The 17,607-nt window shown below is 36.4% G+C and overlaps 1 protein-coding gene across 1 annotated transcript; it reads left to right on the forward strand.

Moving 5' to 3' along the window:
• Positions 1 to 4,907: 4,907 nt before the first annotated feature.
• Positions 4,908 to 13,489, forward strand: LOC144958717 (uncharacterized). The gene has a single exon (XM_078890888.1). The coding sequence runs from the start codon at positions 5,530 to 5,532 to the stop codon at positions 13,000 to 13,002; it is 7,473 nt and encodes a 2,490-aa protein (XP_078747014.1). The 5' UTR covers positions 4,908 to 5,529; the 3' UTR covers positions 13,003 to 13,489.
• Positions 13,490 to 17,607: the final 4,118 nt, after the last annotated feature.

Genomic DNA, 17,607 nt, shown 5'->3' on the forward strand with positions numbered 1-17,607 from the left:
GATCCTGGAGTCGAGATGTACATAACAAATTAAAACAAATTAAAAGTAACCTCGGCCCCAGACCCAACTCGGGGCTAAAAAGAAGAGACGAGGTAAAAATAACTCGACTCCGGATCGGACATACTGCCCTCACTCACCGTTTCCTTCTGGAGAGGGATGAAAAACCCCTCTGCAGAAGATGTAACTGTGACCTGACAGTTCAACACATTTTAATTGAATGTACAGAATTAGAACAGATAAGGTCACAACATTATGATAACAGAGACTTGAAGTCTCTGTTCCAGTCGGTCGATCCGCTTACAATTTTAAAGTATCTGCAGGAATGTGAACTCCTGCAGAAATTGTAAATAGATATTTTTATTTAACAAACATGTAACTATTATGATTTTATAAAGATTTTATTACAACAGTACACGTTTTGATCAGCTATGGCCCCTCAGGGCCGATAAAAGATTGATAAAAGACAGAAACGGGCGCTTAAATGACCTAAATAGTGTCGAAAGCGCCGTTAAACACCTAAAAACAAACAAAACAAACTTTGCTATTTGCCTATCGAAGTTTATACATTGTATTAACATGTTTATTGTTTTATTATTTTTAAACTTTCTCCCAAACTTCTCAGATGTCATTTCTTATCCATTATCGGTAACAAATTGCTCGCAGCAAGAGTACCTGGTAATATATTCTTCTAAAAACAAATAAATTATGGTTTCTGATGACTTATCTGGAAGAGCAGAATCTTCTGTCCACTCTGAAAATTCACAAACAAAAGAAACAGTATACTTGTTGCCAGAAATAGTTTAGGGCAAAGGTCCCACCATGTCACAGTGCACTCCTTGAAATGGGTAGCTAGGCAACGTGGCGTCTACTAAGGGTGCTTTCTGCATTTGTAAATTTCTTTCCTTGCATCTAATACATTTATCAATGTAATCATTAAGATTACTGGTAAGTCTTCAAGAGTCATCGTGGCATTAAAATTTATTTTTCTTTTCTTGCAAGATTGGGGTGGGGCTTGGCTGGGAGAATTTTTTGTTGATTTGGCCATATTCTATATAAATTTAAATTTCTTTTTTTTTTTTTTTTTAAAGATAATCTAGAGTTAAGTAGGGATGAGTCCGCTTATTTAAGAACCCGTAATTTTCCACTTATAATAAGTTGGATTGTTATATACATTCTCGCTACATGCATATCCTTAAAATTATATAATACATGCCAATACACCTTTGTGGTCAGGTATTACATACATGATTTCATGTAGTATAAACTTTATCTCAACTCTATTTAAATGCATATTTGAACATTCATCTGAGTCTTGGTCTATTCCTGCCATGACGATCTTAGTCAAATTTGGACACGGACGCCTCCTCTTCCAGAATGAGTGATGATTAATTCTTCTCTTGACTGTTTTTTAAAGTTTTCTGCTCCTTTTAAAGCGTCCAACTCTTATAAAACATGGGCATACACATGTGTGCTTATTGTATAGGACATCACTTGGATTAGGAGAGTCCAATTGTTGTTTTTAAACTTTTGTGAAAATTATGAGAGGATTACTCTTTAAAATGATGGAATATTGTAAACTTTTGGTGTCTATATTATTTACCCTTTAAATATTAAGGGAGTCCTTCCGTTTTTTCTTTTTTTTCTATTGAAGAGTATGAGAGCATTACTCTTTAAAATGATTGAATATTATAGACCTTTGGTGTCTATATATTGTTTTTACCCTTTAAATAAATGGGAGTCCTTCCCTTTTCCTTTTTCTTATTGAGAGTATGAGAGTATTACTCTGATTGTAAACTTCAATTCGGTTTTACCAATGTTTAGCACAAATCTTTTGTCTTTACTTTATTTTTAAAAAATAATGCTATAAAATATTTTAACATTCCATATTACTTCATTAAATTATCAAATATGTACATGTAGAAAAATCTCACTATTCATTAAAAAAAAATTAAACATGGTCTATATCTTATAAAACTTTAAACTCTCCTTTCAGTGTGATTTAATTTTCGATTTTTAAATCCTTTTTCTTATTATCAAAGTTAATCTTTTTAGAACTCAACAGGCTACTACATTGCTTTTCATACCTATGAATAGTATAAATGTCTTTCCTGCCATGGTTCAATATAGAGTCACTCAATTGGCTGATCTCCTCTTCTCCTGATTCTCCTTCATGCTTCATGCTTAATCCTCGAAAATTCCCGCATCTTTTATATTCTTGTTTCTATAAAATATGCTAATGCACCCGTGTGTTGGTATTACATAAATTACATATTACATAGATTATGATTTCATAATTTGTGCTATATACATAGCTATCTTTACATCAACAAATCCTGCCATTTTCTTCCTATTTTTAAATTTTCCTTTGTAAAATCAATCAATAAATATATTTTCTGTTACTATCATACATTATTTTTTCTATTTACCCATTTAAATTTAGCTATCTTCTGTTAACTCATAACATGTGGTATAGGGCAAAATAGGATAAGATCCCTTGAATGCCCTTAATATTAATTAGTAATGCCATAAATCTATTGATTAAATATAACAATAATGATACACGTGGTAAAGATAGTATTTCAACTTAAATGTACGCATGTGGTGTACAAACATATATCTTTAACCGTGACATGCAAAGCACACACACACTAACTTATGTTTTATTCATTTTAAAAGAATAAATTAATTAGTTAATTATTTTTAAAAATTCATTTATCGCTTGATTTTCATTCAATTTTTACCGAAATAAACATTTTGGGATGGAATAATAATGATTTGTTATTTGAATCTCTCTTGCTCTGGTCCTTTTGTTATATTTTCGTGTTTTGATTTGGTTTCTTCTTTTAAAAAACTGAGCTTTTATATAGGGCAATGTCCAATAAACGTGCTCAAAACGCTTTACAACGGTTCCTTGCCAGCAGCAAGACAGCTTAAGACTTGTGCGGCAATGGCAAACTGGGTTGGGTTCCTGGCCTCCCATAGTGGGCAGGGTGGCACTCACTGTGTCTTCTATCCTCTTATAGCTGTTTTCCAATTTGCTTTCTGTCTTTGTCTTGGAATGAGATTACTTGGTTTCGTCCTGGCCCTGGTTGGGAGGGAAGCAGTCAAATGCAAAGTTATTGTTTTGGGAGATGATCTTTTTTTCCTTGTAAATCACACTCTGCTATGTATTATATGTTATTTTAAATGTATAATGTGAGCATTTGAGTGTATTCCTCTTTGTTGGTTCTTGTGCTTGTGTTTGGATGAGACGTATAGGTATGATCTCAAATTAAGTACTTTTGATCGTATGCTCTTGGAATCTACACCTGTTTCCTATTTGAACCAATTCCCATTTGTCTTACTTCTTGTTGGTGCTTAATTGTAATTCTAGAACTTTTAACTATCCCATTTTCTTCCTTTTTACTGGCGCTAACATGGAAGCGCCGTAAAAGTGAAACCCTTACAAACAAAAACAAAACAAACAGCAATGGCAAAAGAGAATTTTTAAAACTTCGCGGCGATGGATAGAACCCACAACCTTACTGATACAACTCCGCCTGGCCACGAGAAGGTAGTAGTAGTAGTTGTTGTTGTTGTTACTACATCTATGAATCAGCTTCATGTTTTCCCTTTTTAAGGTATATGATTTAAAACAATCGTAGATGTCAAGTGGTTTACGGAAATCAACGTCCTGAACTCGGGATTGTTTTATGGCATAAGAGAGACAACTCGGTAAAATAAAAATACCAACCATTCGTACTTCATGAGTTATATATCTTGATTATGTAAAAAATATCTTTTGTGTTTTTGTGCTTGAAAAGAATTGATCGTTTTTAAAACGTAATTTTGACAGTCTAGTAGTAGTAGTTTTTCTTTTGCTTTAAAATATCGCTGATCCAAACAAGAAAAAGAAAAACATTTTCATACAACAGAGCCATATTGATAATGTGTGTGTGTGTGTGTGTTTTAAATAATGGACGCTAGCTCCACAAATCAAGGCTTGAAATAATATTGAAGATGTCAAGCTCACTCTTTCTTAGCAGGAATTCAGAAATAAACGTGAGCTTTTAGAGATAGCGCAATATCTACTAAACGTGCTCAATGCGCTTTACAAAGTGCCCCTAACAAACCGCAACACAAAACATGTAAAACGAGACGATGACTGTAGGCGATATTACATTCCCTCCCCCCCCCCCCCCCCCCCCCCCCCCGATAGGACAGCGCTGTGAATGACCGAGAGCTCATTTTACATCTGAGTGCGGTGAGAAAATCTGAGCAAAGACCCTTTTTTCAAGGACTCAACAATGCGCCGAGCGAGGCTCGAACTCAGGTCCTTCCGATCCGAAAGCGAGTGTCATACTCATACCACAAGATCACATAGCCGCACAAAGACCACATAGCCGCATTTATGGATATATATATATATATATATATATATATATATATATATATATATATATATATATATATATATATATGTGTGTGTGTGTGTGTGTGTGTGTGGTTTTATTGGGGAAAATTCGATAGATCGTTTTGATTTTATTTTAAAATGCTTTTTGTGACAATACTATTGAACAGGTTCGACACAAGCGCTATATAAAAGTACTTTTATTATAGGTAACATTCTAAACGTTCTAAGTCACATCCTGATAGAAAATGAATCAACAATGCCATGTTATCTTTTGGACTCCATAGAATCACAAGAGAACACTTGGAGTTTCAAATCACTCAGGTTACTTGTGAGGCAAACAAGACACGTTTTTTTCTTCTGTAAGTCAATAAATTAAATGACAAAAATATTTCAGTTTTCTCCGAATGATAAAAATGGGATTTAGTACGTTTTGAAAGTTACCTATTCTATTGCAGTATATGTGTTTGTATCGACTATCATGTACATATATGCAGGTCTGATAACCAAACGTAGTTATGGCCCTAAATTAACATTGTTGTAATGGGCAATATTTTGCGTCATTATTTGATATTTCTATTATAACAATGACAAACTCAAAATGACGCACACATTCACGGCAAGCGTCCATGGAGACTGCGCAGCCATATTTATTATTATTATTATTATTATTATTATTATTATTATTATTATTATTATTATTATTATTATTATTATTATTATTATTATTATTATTATTATAACAATGAGTTGGGTTACCAGGCCTGCACGTCGGTTTATTTATTTCCAGGCTATATTTTTCTAATGTCTCTGCTTTACTGACAAAGTTGGAAGGGGCTTTGGTTAATCCACAATGTCGCGCAGTATCTTTAAAATAATAGTCAAGTCTTCGGTACTTCGATACAGATAGTAAGACTGCTTCTTTCATGCTGCATTCCAATTGATACAAGTTAATGCATTTTGTCGTTATCAAATATTAACATTTATTATAGCTAACTACTGTATTTCTTTTAGGTGCAATGGAGCACTTCAATTTCCATTATTGCGTCATCAATTTCTGTTCAATATTATTTGAATAGTTTTCCGTAGCCATAATCAAAATGGCGCCCATTTATTTACATTGACTTTACATTCTCATTATGATCCAATGTGACTCCGTAGTGGAATTATGCATTTTGATGTTTGTTTTTCACATCAATACGTTGTGTGTCATCTCTCAGACACAAGGTGATAAGAGTGTGTTAATTGATTGTTATAACTTGCGTCGTCAAGATGGTTATTATCTTTTGCATTCCAAAAACAAAACGATTTTCTCTCCTGCATTATGTTTGAATATTTCAAAAAATTTCAAAGATCATTACAATAACTCGAGTCAAGTGAATCATTTCTTTTCCTCTCTCAGGAAGCATAGTCTGTCTCCTATATTTATTATGTTTCTTAATGACAGTAATGTAAGACACACGAAAGTGAAATGTTTCACGTCAAATTTAGTATTTGATATTCCAAATGTCCATTATGAGTGTTACCTGCATTTACCTAAAAATATAATTAAAGAACTTTACAACCATAAACCATTATTTTATACCAAAGTGTTTCCTAATTCATCAATTTTACTATCAAATTCCTGCTGTATTCCATGTAAATTGAGACATCCATTGCAAAATAGCAAACTTATTCCCTTGTATTTTAAATGTCAATTTATATTAGGCCTGAAGACAAAAGTAAATATTTCTATAATTGTTATGAAGAAAATCAAGACAACAGGATTAAAAAGAACATCCTTCTCACGACGGAGCACACGCACACACAACTCCCCATGTTCATCTCATTGTAGAGGGGCATGTGAGGTAACAACAGGCACTTGCAAGTTATGTACACCTGGCTATCAAGGACCTTTTTGCAATTCTACCTGTTCACCTGGTTTCTATGGTAACGGTTGTGTTCAAGAATGTCCCAAATTTTGCCGTGAGAATTATTGTCATCACAGAACTGGACATTGCTTCGGCTGCAGACCAGGATATCTCGGGGAATTTTGCAATGTCCAATGTATTTCTGGCTACTACGGGGACCACTGTACGAAAATGTGCTCAGAGATGTGCGAGAATCAACTATGCGATTTCAGATCCGGAAATTGCCTGAGATGTCTACCTGGGTATTTTGGGTCGAAGTGTAGTAAAATATGTGCACCTAATACATATGGATCAAATTGTACTTTCACGTGCTCTGAGTTCTGTTTGACAGAGTGTAACCGTGCGACGGGTGAATGTTCAGAGTGTGAGCCGGGATATGATGGGGCTTTGTGTAATGAGACGTGCCCAAAAGGACAATACGGAGCTGGTTGTGCTTTAGAATGCTCACACGGTTGCTTGAATAACGAATGCAGCCACACAGAAGGTAGTTGTTTTCAATGTAAGCCGCTTTTGACAGGCATTTTCTGTCTTCAGAATATATCATTGGACAATTTTGATATTGGAAATAAAGACAATTATAGTAATAACGAATATACAAATGATACTAGTCACCAAGAAGCTAAGACAATACTAGTTAATAACCAATTGCTCCCTTTCATTTATGCTAGTGCTGTTATATTTCTTGGTATCGTATTAATCTTAACAACCGGGATTGCAGTTCAAGTAACATTATGCCGAGAAAGACATCCTTATCGTAAATCTCGAAAGAGATATAACCAAGGAACGAAACATTTAGACGATTATCTGTCACATAGTCGTAGATATTCACGTAATACAAGGTACAGTGATCCGGGAAGCAGCACTGGTGATGTCGATGATGATGATGATGATGATGAAGAGGATGATGAGAATATTAGTGATGTGGATGATAAAGATGATGATGATGATGATGATAAAGATGGTGTTGATGATGATGAAGATGGTGATGGAAATAATGACGACAACGATAAAGATGAAGATAATGACGACTTTGGTCATGATAGTAAGATAGAGCACAAATACGATGATAAGAGCAAAGATGGCCACGATGATAATCATGATGATGGGTATAATGATGGAGAAGTATGTTGTTCAGAAACAATTACGTCCAGTATTGAAGTTTCCAAAAGCTTATATGGGAAAACTCGAGCTATATCCAAGTTTGACGAGCATTCCAAAAAAGGGAGAAAACATAGCACTGTCCCATTGGCTGGACCATCAAACCGACAGGTAATTTCTGTCACTTATCACTCAAACGTCGAATACCAAAATTCTAAAGTGACGACAGTGAAAACTGAGCACAACGTTAACGCCACCAAACCGCACACTGTTCCTGGTAGAGATGTCGTCAATTCCACAATGTCAAAATCTTGCACATTCTTCCTCTCAACACAGACTTGTCAATTTGGCCGTCACCCAAACGTTGAGCTACAAAGATCACTCGACCCACTATCTTCAAAACCGAGTGATCAACCAGCAGACCCGTTTCAAAGTTCTAAGAAAGAGGAAGCAACCATACTTTCATCAAAGTCTGAGTCTGTTTTCCACAAAGACAAGGGCCAATCGCCTCGCGTCTCGACAACTTTGGACACTGTTATCAATAACTACCAACAAAAAGTCTCCACAAATATGAACATAATCTTTAAGCAGAATAGTCAATTAATACTATCGAGTAAAAACCGGATGGATATCACAGACACTAACAAGACAAACAGTCTAGAAAGTCAAAGTATAAAACCCATTCTTGGTAATTCTGCTATAGGAAAAACCTCAATACCAGAAGTAAAGGTTTCTGACCCCCAAAAAGACGTTGAAAGGAAAGAAAAAATACATTCTGGGTCAACTAATACATCTCCTCGTTCTACCTCTCGAAGTATTGAGAATCAAGAAAGGTCGGCTCTATCAACAAGCCAAAGTGTGGCAAGTAAGAGACTTGCAAACGATTTATTTCAGCCTCCGACTGGAATCCGTCGTCAAGAATCTAGTCCTGTTAGAAAACTGTCCAGAGATAATTCATCCCTACTTAATACAATGTCACTGCCGATTCCTTTGAACGGAAAGTCAATGATTACATCTCATCCAACATCCAACCCCTCTTTAGCAAGTGACAGTTTGACACTGAAAGATGAGACCTTAAAGTCGGATTCAACCCCATTGAGAAGTGTAGAGCCTCCTGTTTTCTTGACAGATTCAATTCCACAAGAAGAGCCGTCCATAAAGATCAAACAAGCAGTTGATGAAAAACGGATGTTTTTCGAGACAAAATCAAGAAAACGTTCTTTGGACACTTCAAGCGACAACAGTCTTGTTTTCCCACCTCTCTATGTATACAGAGCAATGAGTAAATTGAAAGGACAAAGTGATTCATTAATAAATGATCTTCACTCTTGTCAAGATAATTCTGACAAGAGCAAAAATGTGGAAACAAAATTAAATCCCGTAAAAGACAGTTGCACGTTCCAAGAGTATGGATCTAACAAATTGATGACAGTCGATGAGCGCTTCGCACAAACTCCCACATCCAACATGCAGATTGGTAAAGACAGAGAAAATGACGTGTCAAGTGTATATGGACACATAAAGGAATTTTCTTTAAAAGATAAAACAACACTTTCTGATAATGACAATCCTAAGTCGCCCGCGTCTGTAAATTTGCCTGATCCTAACATAAACAAATGCGGACCAGACTCGGACAGATTTGATGACCCGAGTCATCATTCTTCTTTACGCAATATTGACGAAGGCTACAACAAGGAGTTCAGGCAAATCGAATCTGATTATGATACCGAAAATCACCTACTAGATATAAATGTTAAGTTCACAGATAATAATATTCAAAATGTATTGCCAACAAAAGAGCCTGAAGATGTACCAACAACATCCTCTTGGAACGAAAATGTAGACGATTGTAACGGTGGAGGGCATTTTGTAGCTCAACACACAAATGATATTACGGCAGAAATCAAAATACCAACTTCCGAAAATAAATGTCATAATCCTCAATCATTATTGAGCCAACTTTTTCCAAGCAGTCGAAGCATGACACATATAAATAGATCCGAATATGACGCATTGGTAAACGATAACTTGATTCCATCTTCACAGAACAGACAGGACGAATCATTACTGACAGATCCACCGACAGTAAATTCCTACAATGACATAAAACCAAACTCATCGAGTCAGCTGTCAGCAAATGTGCAACCTAACAAACATAATGGTGTCAACGGTAAAGACATAACGCCGAGAGAATCCAAAGGTGAAGAAGACAATTCGTTGAAAAACAGAGCATTGTCTGAACATGTTGAGTACCCTCCTTTGTCAGTGCAAAGCATTCCAATATCAGATAGATCCAGCATAACTACGAAAAGTAAAACTTATTTTGTGGTAGACAACACAAAAGACAATGATGAATCTTGGTCAGAAAATAAATTGGCGAAGTCGTTTACAATGCCGGATTATTTATTCTCCAAAAATCCAAGGACATTTCAGCACATTGTTGCTGACTCTGTTATAGAGCAATCTGTAGGCACCGGAACACAATATTTTGAACGCAGAGTTAGAGACCCAAAGGCATCCAATGACAAATTGCCAAGTGATTCAACAACAACAACCGACACAAGAGAATATTATATAAAATATAAAGACGTAACATTCTCTTCAGAAATTGAGTCCAGAAATCATATTATGAAAGGTGTTTCTTCTGCAAGTACCTGGCCAGATGACAATATATTTTTGCAAGCCGATTCTGTAAAACAAAATAGTATATTCATCCCATATGGTGCAATTGGAAGCAATTCAGAATCAGAAGGGAAAAGAGGCGAATTTTGGAATAATTTAAAACCCAACAATAATCAACGTATCATGTATAACTCATTAAATTTAGAAAGTCCCCCGGACACGTCAAGCGTGACAAAAGCTCGTAAACAAAAAGTAGCGGCAGTAAAAAAATATGGCGGAAATCAGGAGGATATGACAGTCTATCATTCTGAGGATGTATCTTCTCAGGCTTCATGCATCTTACTTGTACCAGGCGTTCCACCATCGAAAGCACCTTGGATACCTTTCCTATCACTTAGTACATCAACTGTACCACCAAATTCAGATTTCGAATCTGTTAGAAAAAGTAAGTCGTCAAACTCTATCGGTTCTGATCTGACTCCGTCCCCCTTGGCGGTGAATAGAATAACAAGTTATCCCGATATCATGGATTCCACTCAAACATTAACAAAAACGGCTATATCTCAGCATGGTCAGGAAGAAACTAAAAAGGAGGCTTCTTTGTCTCTAAAATGTTTACCTTTAACCCTGAAATCATACATCAATGTTGAGAATGATACGAACATTACACCATCGGAAACATCTGATGGGAAAAATCCTCAATATCAAAGGGAAACTACTGATATTGGTCAGACATCTAAGATAGAAGAAGATAGGAGAGAATACGAATCTCCTATGACCTCACCTCGGACCATATTTCACGCCTATGCAAGAAAACATCCATTAGAATACCAAACAAAAAGCAGTGAAAACTGCCCTACGTGGACATCGGATTCAAAAGCCAAAGGAACTAAATGCCTTTCACTCTCACCCTCTAAATTACTGCAATCAAAATTAACAACACAACCACATGACTACCAAAACAAGAGCTTAAGCCAGCAATCGATATCGGAACCAGAAACAAATAGCCACGGAACACAATCATCTCAAACCCGTGTACCCTCAAAAGTAAAGATTGTAAACTATTGCTCGGAATACAAAAGAGGACGCACTAGCTCCCACCGAATATCGACGATTGATTCAAACCAACAAATATACGGACCTTTCAAGCCTCTCCCACGTGAGCTTCCCCAAGCAAACATTGTGGAGCATACCACAGAATACCGGGGAGGGAGTGCACATTCACTTCCAGCATCACTATTAAGTCCGGAGTTGTATGAATCGGAAAAAGAATTAAAACACTGTTCGGAATCCCAAATAAATGACATATTAGACAGTTTCAAAAAGTCAGTGGTTTCTAAACCAAGAGAATATAAATTCCCACCTACGTATTTTCAATCAAACACAAATAAGCCTACCCAAGAACACCAACAAGAGAAAAAAGACACTCCCGAATCGACACAAATAAATCCAAATCTTAATAAATACGATTGTGAGGAATCTTCATCAAGTGTGCCCTGTCAATATATTTTATTAACACGACCACCGAAGGACCAGAGAGAAGGGATGGACGGAAGTGAAGTATTGGCAAAAAATGTACAATTAAAAGAAAATAGTGTCTTATCTGAAGCTGACACAGCAAAACATCTTTCAGGAAACAACATTCAGAAATCTGAGACTCACAAAGTTTCGGAAAATTCAAAATCTAATATATATAATCCAGAAGCTGTTTCACCCCTAAGCTTTTCTCAAGTCTGCAGTGCAAACAGTAACTCAGATTGTCAATACGAGAGTAAATACAGTTGCTATACATCGACAATTGCGTCAGAGACAAAAAGGTGCAAAACCTCTACTGCTTCCTCTCAAGTTACAACGAAATGTCGTTCAGAATGTCGTAAAGACACTACTTACCAAGGACCTTCAATGGATCCAAATGCAGAAGAATGCGAATGCTCTATACCTCGACAATATGTATTTTCCAGAGGCAAAGATATTACATTATATCAAAACAATAGCATACGAAATCTCAATGAATCCATGTTGGTTCCGCAAACTATTGGATGCGACTCGGAGCCACTTAATCTTCTAAGTTCGCCAAAAGAAAACAAACTTTTGAAAAGTCAATCAAATCATCAGGGCCAAAAAATTCACAATGATAATTTGCAAATCCTTCTTGAATCATCACCACCCAAACCCCCAACTAAAGACTCTTCGCCAATGTCTCCACCGAATTCAACTGTCACCCAATCCCACGGAATGAAACCTCCTACTCCAAACCAAGTTTTATACCCAGCCTATTGTCAAATTCCTTTGTTGTCACAATTTTCACGCATTTGCCCAACTCCATTCCAACTCAGTCAAATGACTTCATCTACAATGCTTACGTCAAATCAACACTCACCATCTAAACTTAAACCTCAACCAAAATGCCCCCACCCACACCCACCCTCCGGGAAATGTCCGCCATCACCAAGCTACCAACTCAAGCGTCCGTGCGCAAGTCCATCGCAACTCCGATCTGAAACTTTTCATTCGAGTCCACCACCTTCCCAACTCGCCCTCCGGGGCTCACATGTGCATAGTACGCTGTCGCGGGCCTCAAATAGTAATGACGTAGCTGGCACCGCGTCGTGTTTGAAACTCAAACCGGTCAACAGTTCTTGTGTAGACAAACAACTGCGTGTTACAGCTGTGGAAGACAATCAAACTGTTCCAGTTTCCACTCATCGATCTTCAAATGTCCCCCACCTTATGCGAGACAAGATAATTCGCTGCCGTACAACACGACAAATATCGCCTGATCGCCTTGATCTACATCAGCAGCAACAACTACAAGAACAGCAACAACGACAACAACAACAACCACAACAAGGTCGACAACAATATTATGAAATGCAGCAGCACCATCGGCAGCAACTTGACCAGAGGCATCAGTATAGTTCTAGACATAACGACATTTACAACAACAAAAACAACAGCAACAACAATGATACAACAATTTAGCAACCACGATATCAAAATAATACAAACGTATTCGAATCATCTCTGCAATAATTGGATACGTTTTTAATGCTTTTGTTCTTTTGAATTCAGAAGACCGATTATACCAACTAGTACGACTGGTGACTATGCTGTAATAAATGGCGAACAAACTTGAATAGTGATGGAAAATTATGCAAAAAACTAAATATTTCTATCATTTCGAGGTTTTAGCTACTTTAATTTTTTATCAGGTAGTAACACACAAAAAAACAAAACCCCCTGCATATTTTTATCTCATTGAGGGCAACTGATATTGGTTTTGAGAGTGGCAAAAACTAAACCTGAAATTACAAGTTAATATTAATTTTAAATCACTTTTTCGTATCTGGTTGACCCCGATTATGTCGGTTCCAGTTTGAGACGACAGGTCACATATGCTAAACATATTGAAGGTATTTTGATCTTCTATCTACCATTTACATTTTTGATATCATTAACGTGAGACATATTGTGTAGAACATTTTTATATAATGATATAATAATACAGTTTTATATTATATATATATATTATTTAAAATATTTACCACAATGTTTGGGGCAGTCTACATCAATGTTTCAGGCTTAATTAAGCCTGAAACATTGATGTAGACTGTCCCAAACATTGTGGTAAAAATTTTAAATAATAATTCGCTCCATTACTACATGTCGAGCACTTTTCGTACCATATTTGTATCAAGTAAATTATCCTTCCTCCGCAGCTGGTTGTGAAATGTCCACTTCCAGCCCATCTGTGTTCCGACAGTCCCAGAATGTCTATTTTGTTTTCTTCTGCTTCATTGATGATGGTGTTGAGTTTACCGGCTGCCATACTTCTTATGTTCCAAGTTCCTATGAGGTAGTTCCGCTTTAACCATGTATTCCGGTTCTTTCCCAGGTCTGTACAGTCAGGCGTTATGCCTTCATCAACTAGGCTGGTACTCCCGCCGGCGTCAGGTTCTTCCCCAATACGCTTTGGAGACCAATCTAACTTGGGGGTCTCATTACCAGGTCTCATATCCTTATTTGTTTTGCTTTTCTTCATTCGGGTTTCCGTGGCAGGTTTACTCACAGTAGTTTGCCATTGCTTTCTGTGAGAGAGCAGTGTCCTTACAGGACGTGTGTCCCAGCCATTGTATCCATAGGATATCCTCTGCCTAGCACATTGAAGAAGAGACCAGTTCTGAAGCTCCTTCAGCTGCTCTCCATCCTCATCCATCGCCTGCCTGGCGCGACTTCACGTAACCCTGTTCGGGGGGCATTGCGGGTACTCGGTCTATATATATCGGGTGAGATTTTAAAAATGGCAAAGTTTAGGCGCAAGTCATCGCCCGACAATCCAAGTTTGACATTTCACCATAATCAAACTAATTTATTTAACTGTACGTACACACAATTTCAGAAAAAAAGACTATTGAGAAATATTTATTTGACATTGTTTCAATAGATACGCCTAAAAATTTGTCATATCAAATATTTTGAGAAAATTCCCAAATTTCAATGTGATATGTCCATCCCCCATTATGCTTTATGGCTAGCATTTTTTTCCAAGATCCAATTGGTTTTCTTATTTCTTATATAATGATTCAATTCCATGGAATTTTAATTGACTCTTTTCGCTCTGCTCTAGTATAAAACGTTGTATGACTCTCATACACTGTTTGATATCATTGTCCATATTATGTTCTTGTCCATCTATTGAAGGCAGAATTCATTGGAGACCATAATTTAATCTTTAGAGATAAATCAAACACGGTTTCTACGTCGCAATGAAAAATTATGTAACATTGCTATTAGGATATTTATCCCAGAAGCTATCCCAATAGGCTATTGGGGTAAATTTCTAAGCTAGTCACACTGTTAAATACAAGACGCTAGTTTGGGAACTTTCGATATCGCTATTTTTATACGACTCTCTTATACCCGGCATATATTCTTAACCAATCATAGATTATATTCCAACTTAGCAAGTATTAATTCAAAGTATCATTCTTATTGCTTGTAAATTTTTGGACGGTTTCAAATTACTTCTTCGTATTGAGACAACTTCACAATTTTATGAAGTTTTTTTGTTTTTGTTTTTTTGTTTTTTTTTCTCGCACCCCTCTATCTGTCTCTCTCTCTCTCTCTCTCTCTCTCTCTCTCTCTCTCTCTCTCTCTCTCTCTCTCTCTCTTTCTCTTTCTCTCTCTCTCTCTCTTTTATATATATATATATATATATATATATATATATATATATATACTTTATAACGCTATTCTTCTGTCTACTGGCAAATTGACATATTAGAGAGCAGGCACTGGTGTAAGATAGGAATCTGAAAAGGTGTGCAGGAAACAGTGCCAGATAAAACAGCGAGAAAAATGCATGAAGAAAAAAAAACATCCCAAAAGATCGGCTTGCTTTGCTCAGGTAATTGCTTTTGTGTGTGTGTGTGTGTGTGTGTGTGTGTGTGTGTGTGTGTGTGTGTGATATCCTTCTTTCTGTGTTGAAAGACATTTACTTATGCACACCGTTTTAGATTTACATACTGAAAAAAATGACTTTATATTTTGACTAGAAAACGTTTTCCCCGTGTATAGCTCGATTTAAATGAGGACAAATTTGTGAATTACAATGGAGTCCGCTTATAGTGAACTCCGATGGACCAGAAAAAAAGTTTATATTAAACAAGGTTTATCTTATTATCTCATTGTCGTCATGGATTGTATGACTTTTGAGAGGAATAGGGTGTTTGGCGCATGGAAGCCACTATGTAATGATAGCATGGTAATCAGAAGGTCTGAGATTTGATCCCCGCTCGATGTAGATTGATTTTTTGGGATTTTTTTTCTTGTATTTTTTCTTTCTTACTTTGTCTGGCACTTTTCATACACACTTGTTCGGAGTCAACTATGGCAGAGAGCAGTTTATTTTAAGCAGATCAAGGCCGATTCGAGTTGATTTAAACAAGACTTTGATTAGTTAGCTTGCATAATAAAGAGGAAAAAAACGGGACAGGACGAAAACTTTTATTTTGAATAGGATTCTATTTTAAGAACGTTTAACCTATCTAGACTCTACTGTATACTTAAATGTATTTCTTTATAAGCAATTTTCATAGATCGATACATGAATTAGTCTGGTGAGGAAATGATGAAATAGGATTGGGCATGTCTTTAGAGGAGGGAAAAATTCTGTCAGTGGCATTGAAGTGGACTCCATAGGGAAAGGGGAAAAGAAGGCCCAAAACAACATGGCGCAGGATGGTAGTAAATGAGAGAAACTACCAAGTTGGACGACACTCCTTGCAGAGGATCGGGACAATAGCCAAAGGCAAAGGCAGTACAAGATTGAAGGAAAATGTTCAGGCCTTGTGTACCTCGTGGCGCCGACAGATCTACGGTTACGGTTAACCCTCACCTTACTTACCATCAGTAAATCGCCACATTTGTTACGATGCAACCAACAATTTTCTCAATTTTTAAAATTGTGTGCATCACAAAATTTTAAGTTATGTATTTGTTATAGGTTTTAAGATTTTGCATTGTGTTATAGAGCTAATTTTACTTAACAGTATTATGTATAAAACATAATTCTTGCTCTTTTGTTTGAGTAATAAAACATGTTTTTGTGTTGAGTGGATGTAAAGCTTCAAGGAAAATTCTGAAATGGCTGATAAGGAGAGAGTTAATGTTTGGGTAAATGGAGTAAAAGTGTCTTGCCCAATATGTTAAAGGTATTTTGTCAGTATGCGAAATAATCGCTTTGTGTGTATTTTTGTTTGATTGAAAGAGGATCGCTGGTTTGGATAAGTGGGTGGTACTGTAGAGGTTCTTTAAAACAAATAAGTGTGATAAATGATCATATTTTGTACAGGACACTTAGATAATGTATAGAAAAAAACAGATGTTGATGAATGTTTCAGGTATTTTGTCAGTATTCGAAAGAATCGCTTTGTGTTTATTTTTGTTTTATTAAAAGAGGATCGTTGGTTCTGATAAGTGGATGCTCATTTACATGATCTTAATAATATAAATGTGATAAATTATCATATTTTGTACAGACTACTTAACAATTTTATAGAAATAACATTTTTTACATATTATTATGGTTTCTTTCTAGATGTCATCTTTTATTTTATCCCAACCCTCTCCTCGCCAAACATGCTTTATGGCAATTATTATAAGAAACAAAATTGTGATGTCAAACATCTGGTCCCAATCTCATTGGAAGTGTACAGTCACTCATCCGGATTACTTGATCTCTATCATGGAATTGATCCACTGGTGTCCGAGGGATGCCATCTTATTTTCTTGTCTAAATATTTATTGATCGTCAAGAAATATCACCCATCCTCGCTATTTTAAGTCCCGTCATCCAACTAAGCTGCCTATATATTCTGCTATTAACAAATTATACCATCTTATAACTCAATACCTTACCTTAATCCTAATTCTCTCAGCGCCTGGAGGCGCATACGGCCTGAACAACTTCCCTCCATTTCCGCCGGTCCCTTGTTTCCAGCTCTCGCTCTATGCCAGGAGTATATGCCAGCATTGCTTCTTTCCCTCTCAGCGATTTTGCGCCATGTTGTTGTTTTTTGTTTTTTG

Source organism: Berghia stephanieae, chromosome 13 (assembly GCF_034508935.2).
Source record: "Berghia stephanieae isolate SIO BIC M18660-M18661 chromosome 13, UCSD_Bste_1.3, whole genome shotgun sequence".
Taxonomy (NCBI): Eukaryota; Metazoa; Mollusca; class Gastropoda; order Nudibranchia; family Aeolidiidae; genus Berghia; species Berghia stephanieae.

Excerpts from the sequence above, each read along its gene's own strand:
- LOC144958717 (XM_078890888.1), top strand. The coding sequence starts at position 5,530 with ATGATCCAATGTGACTCCGTAGTGGAATTATGCATTTTGATGTTTGTT.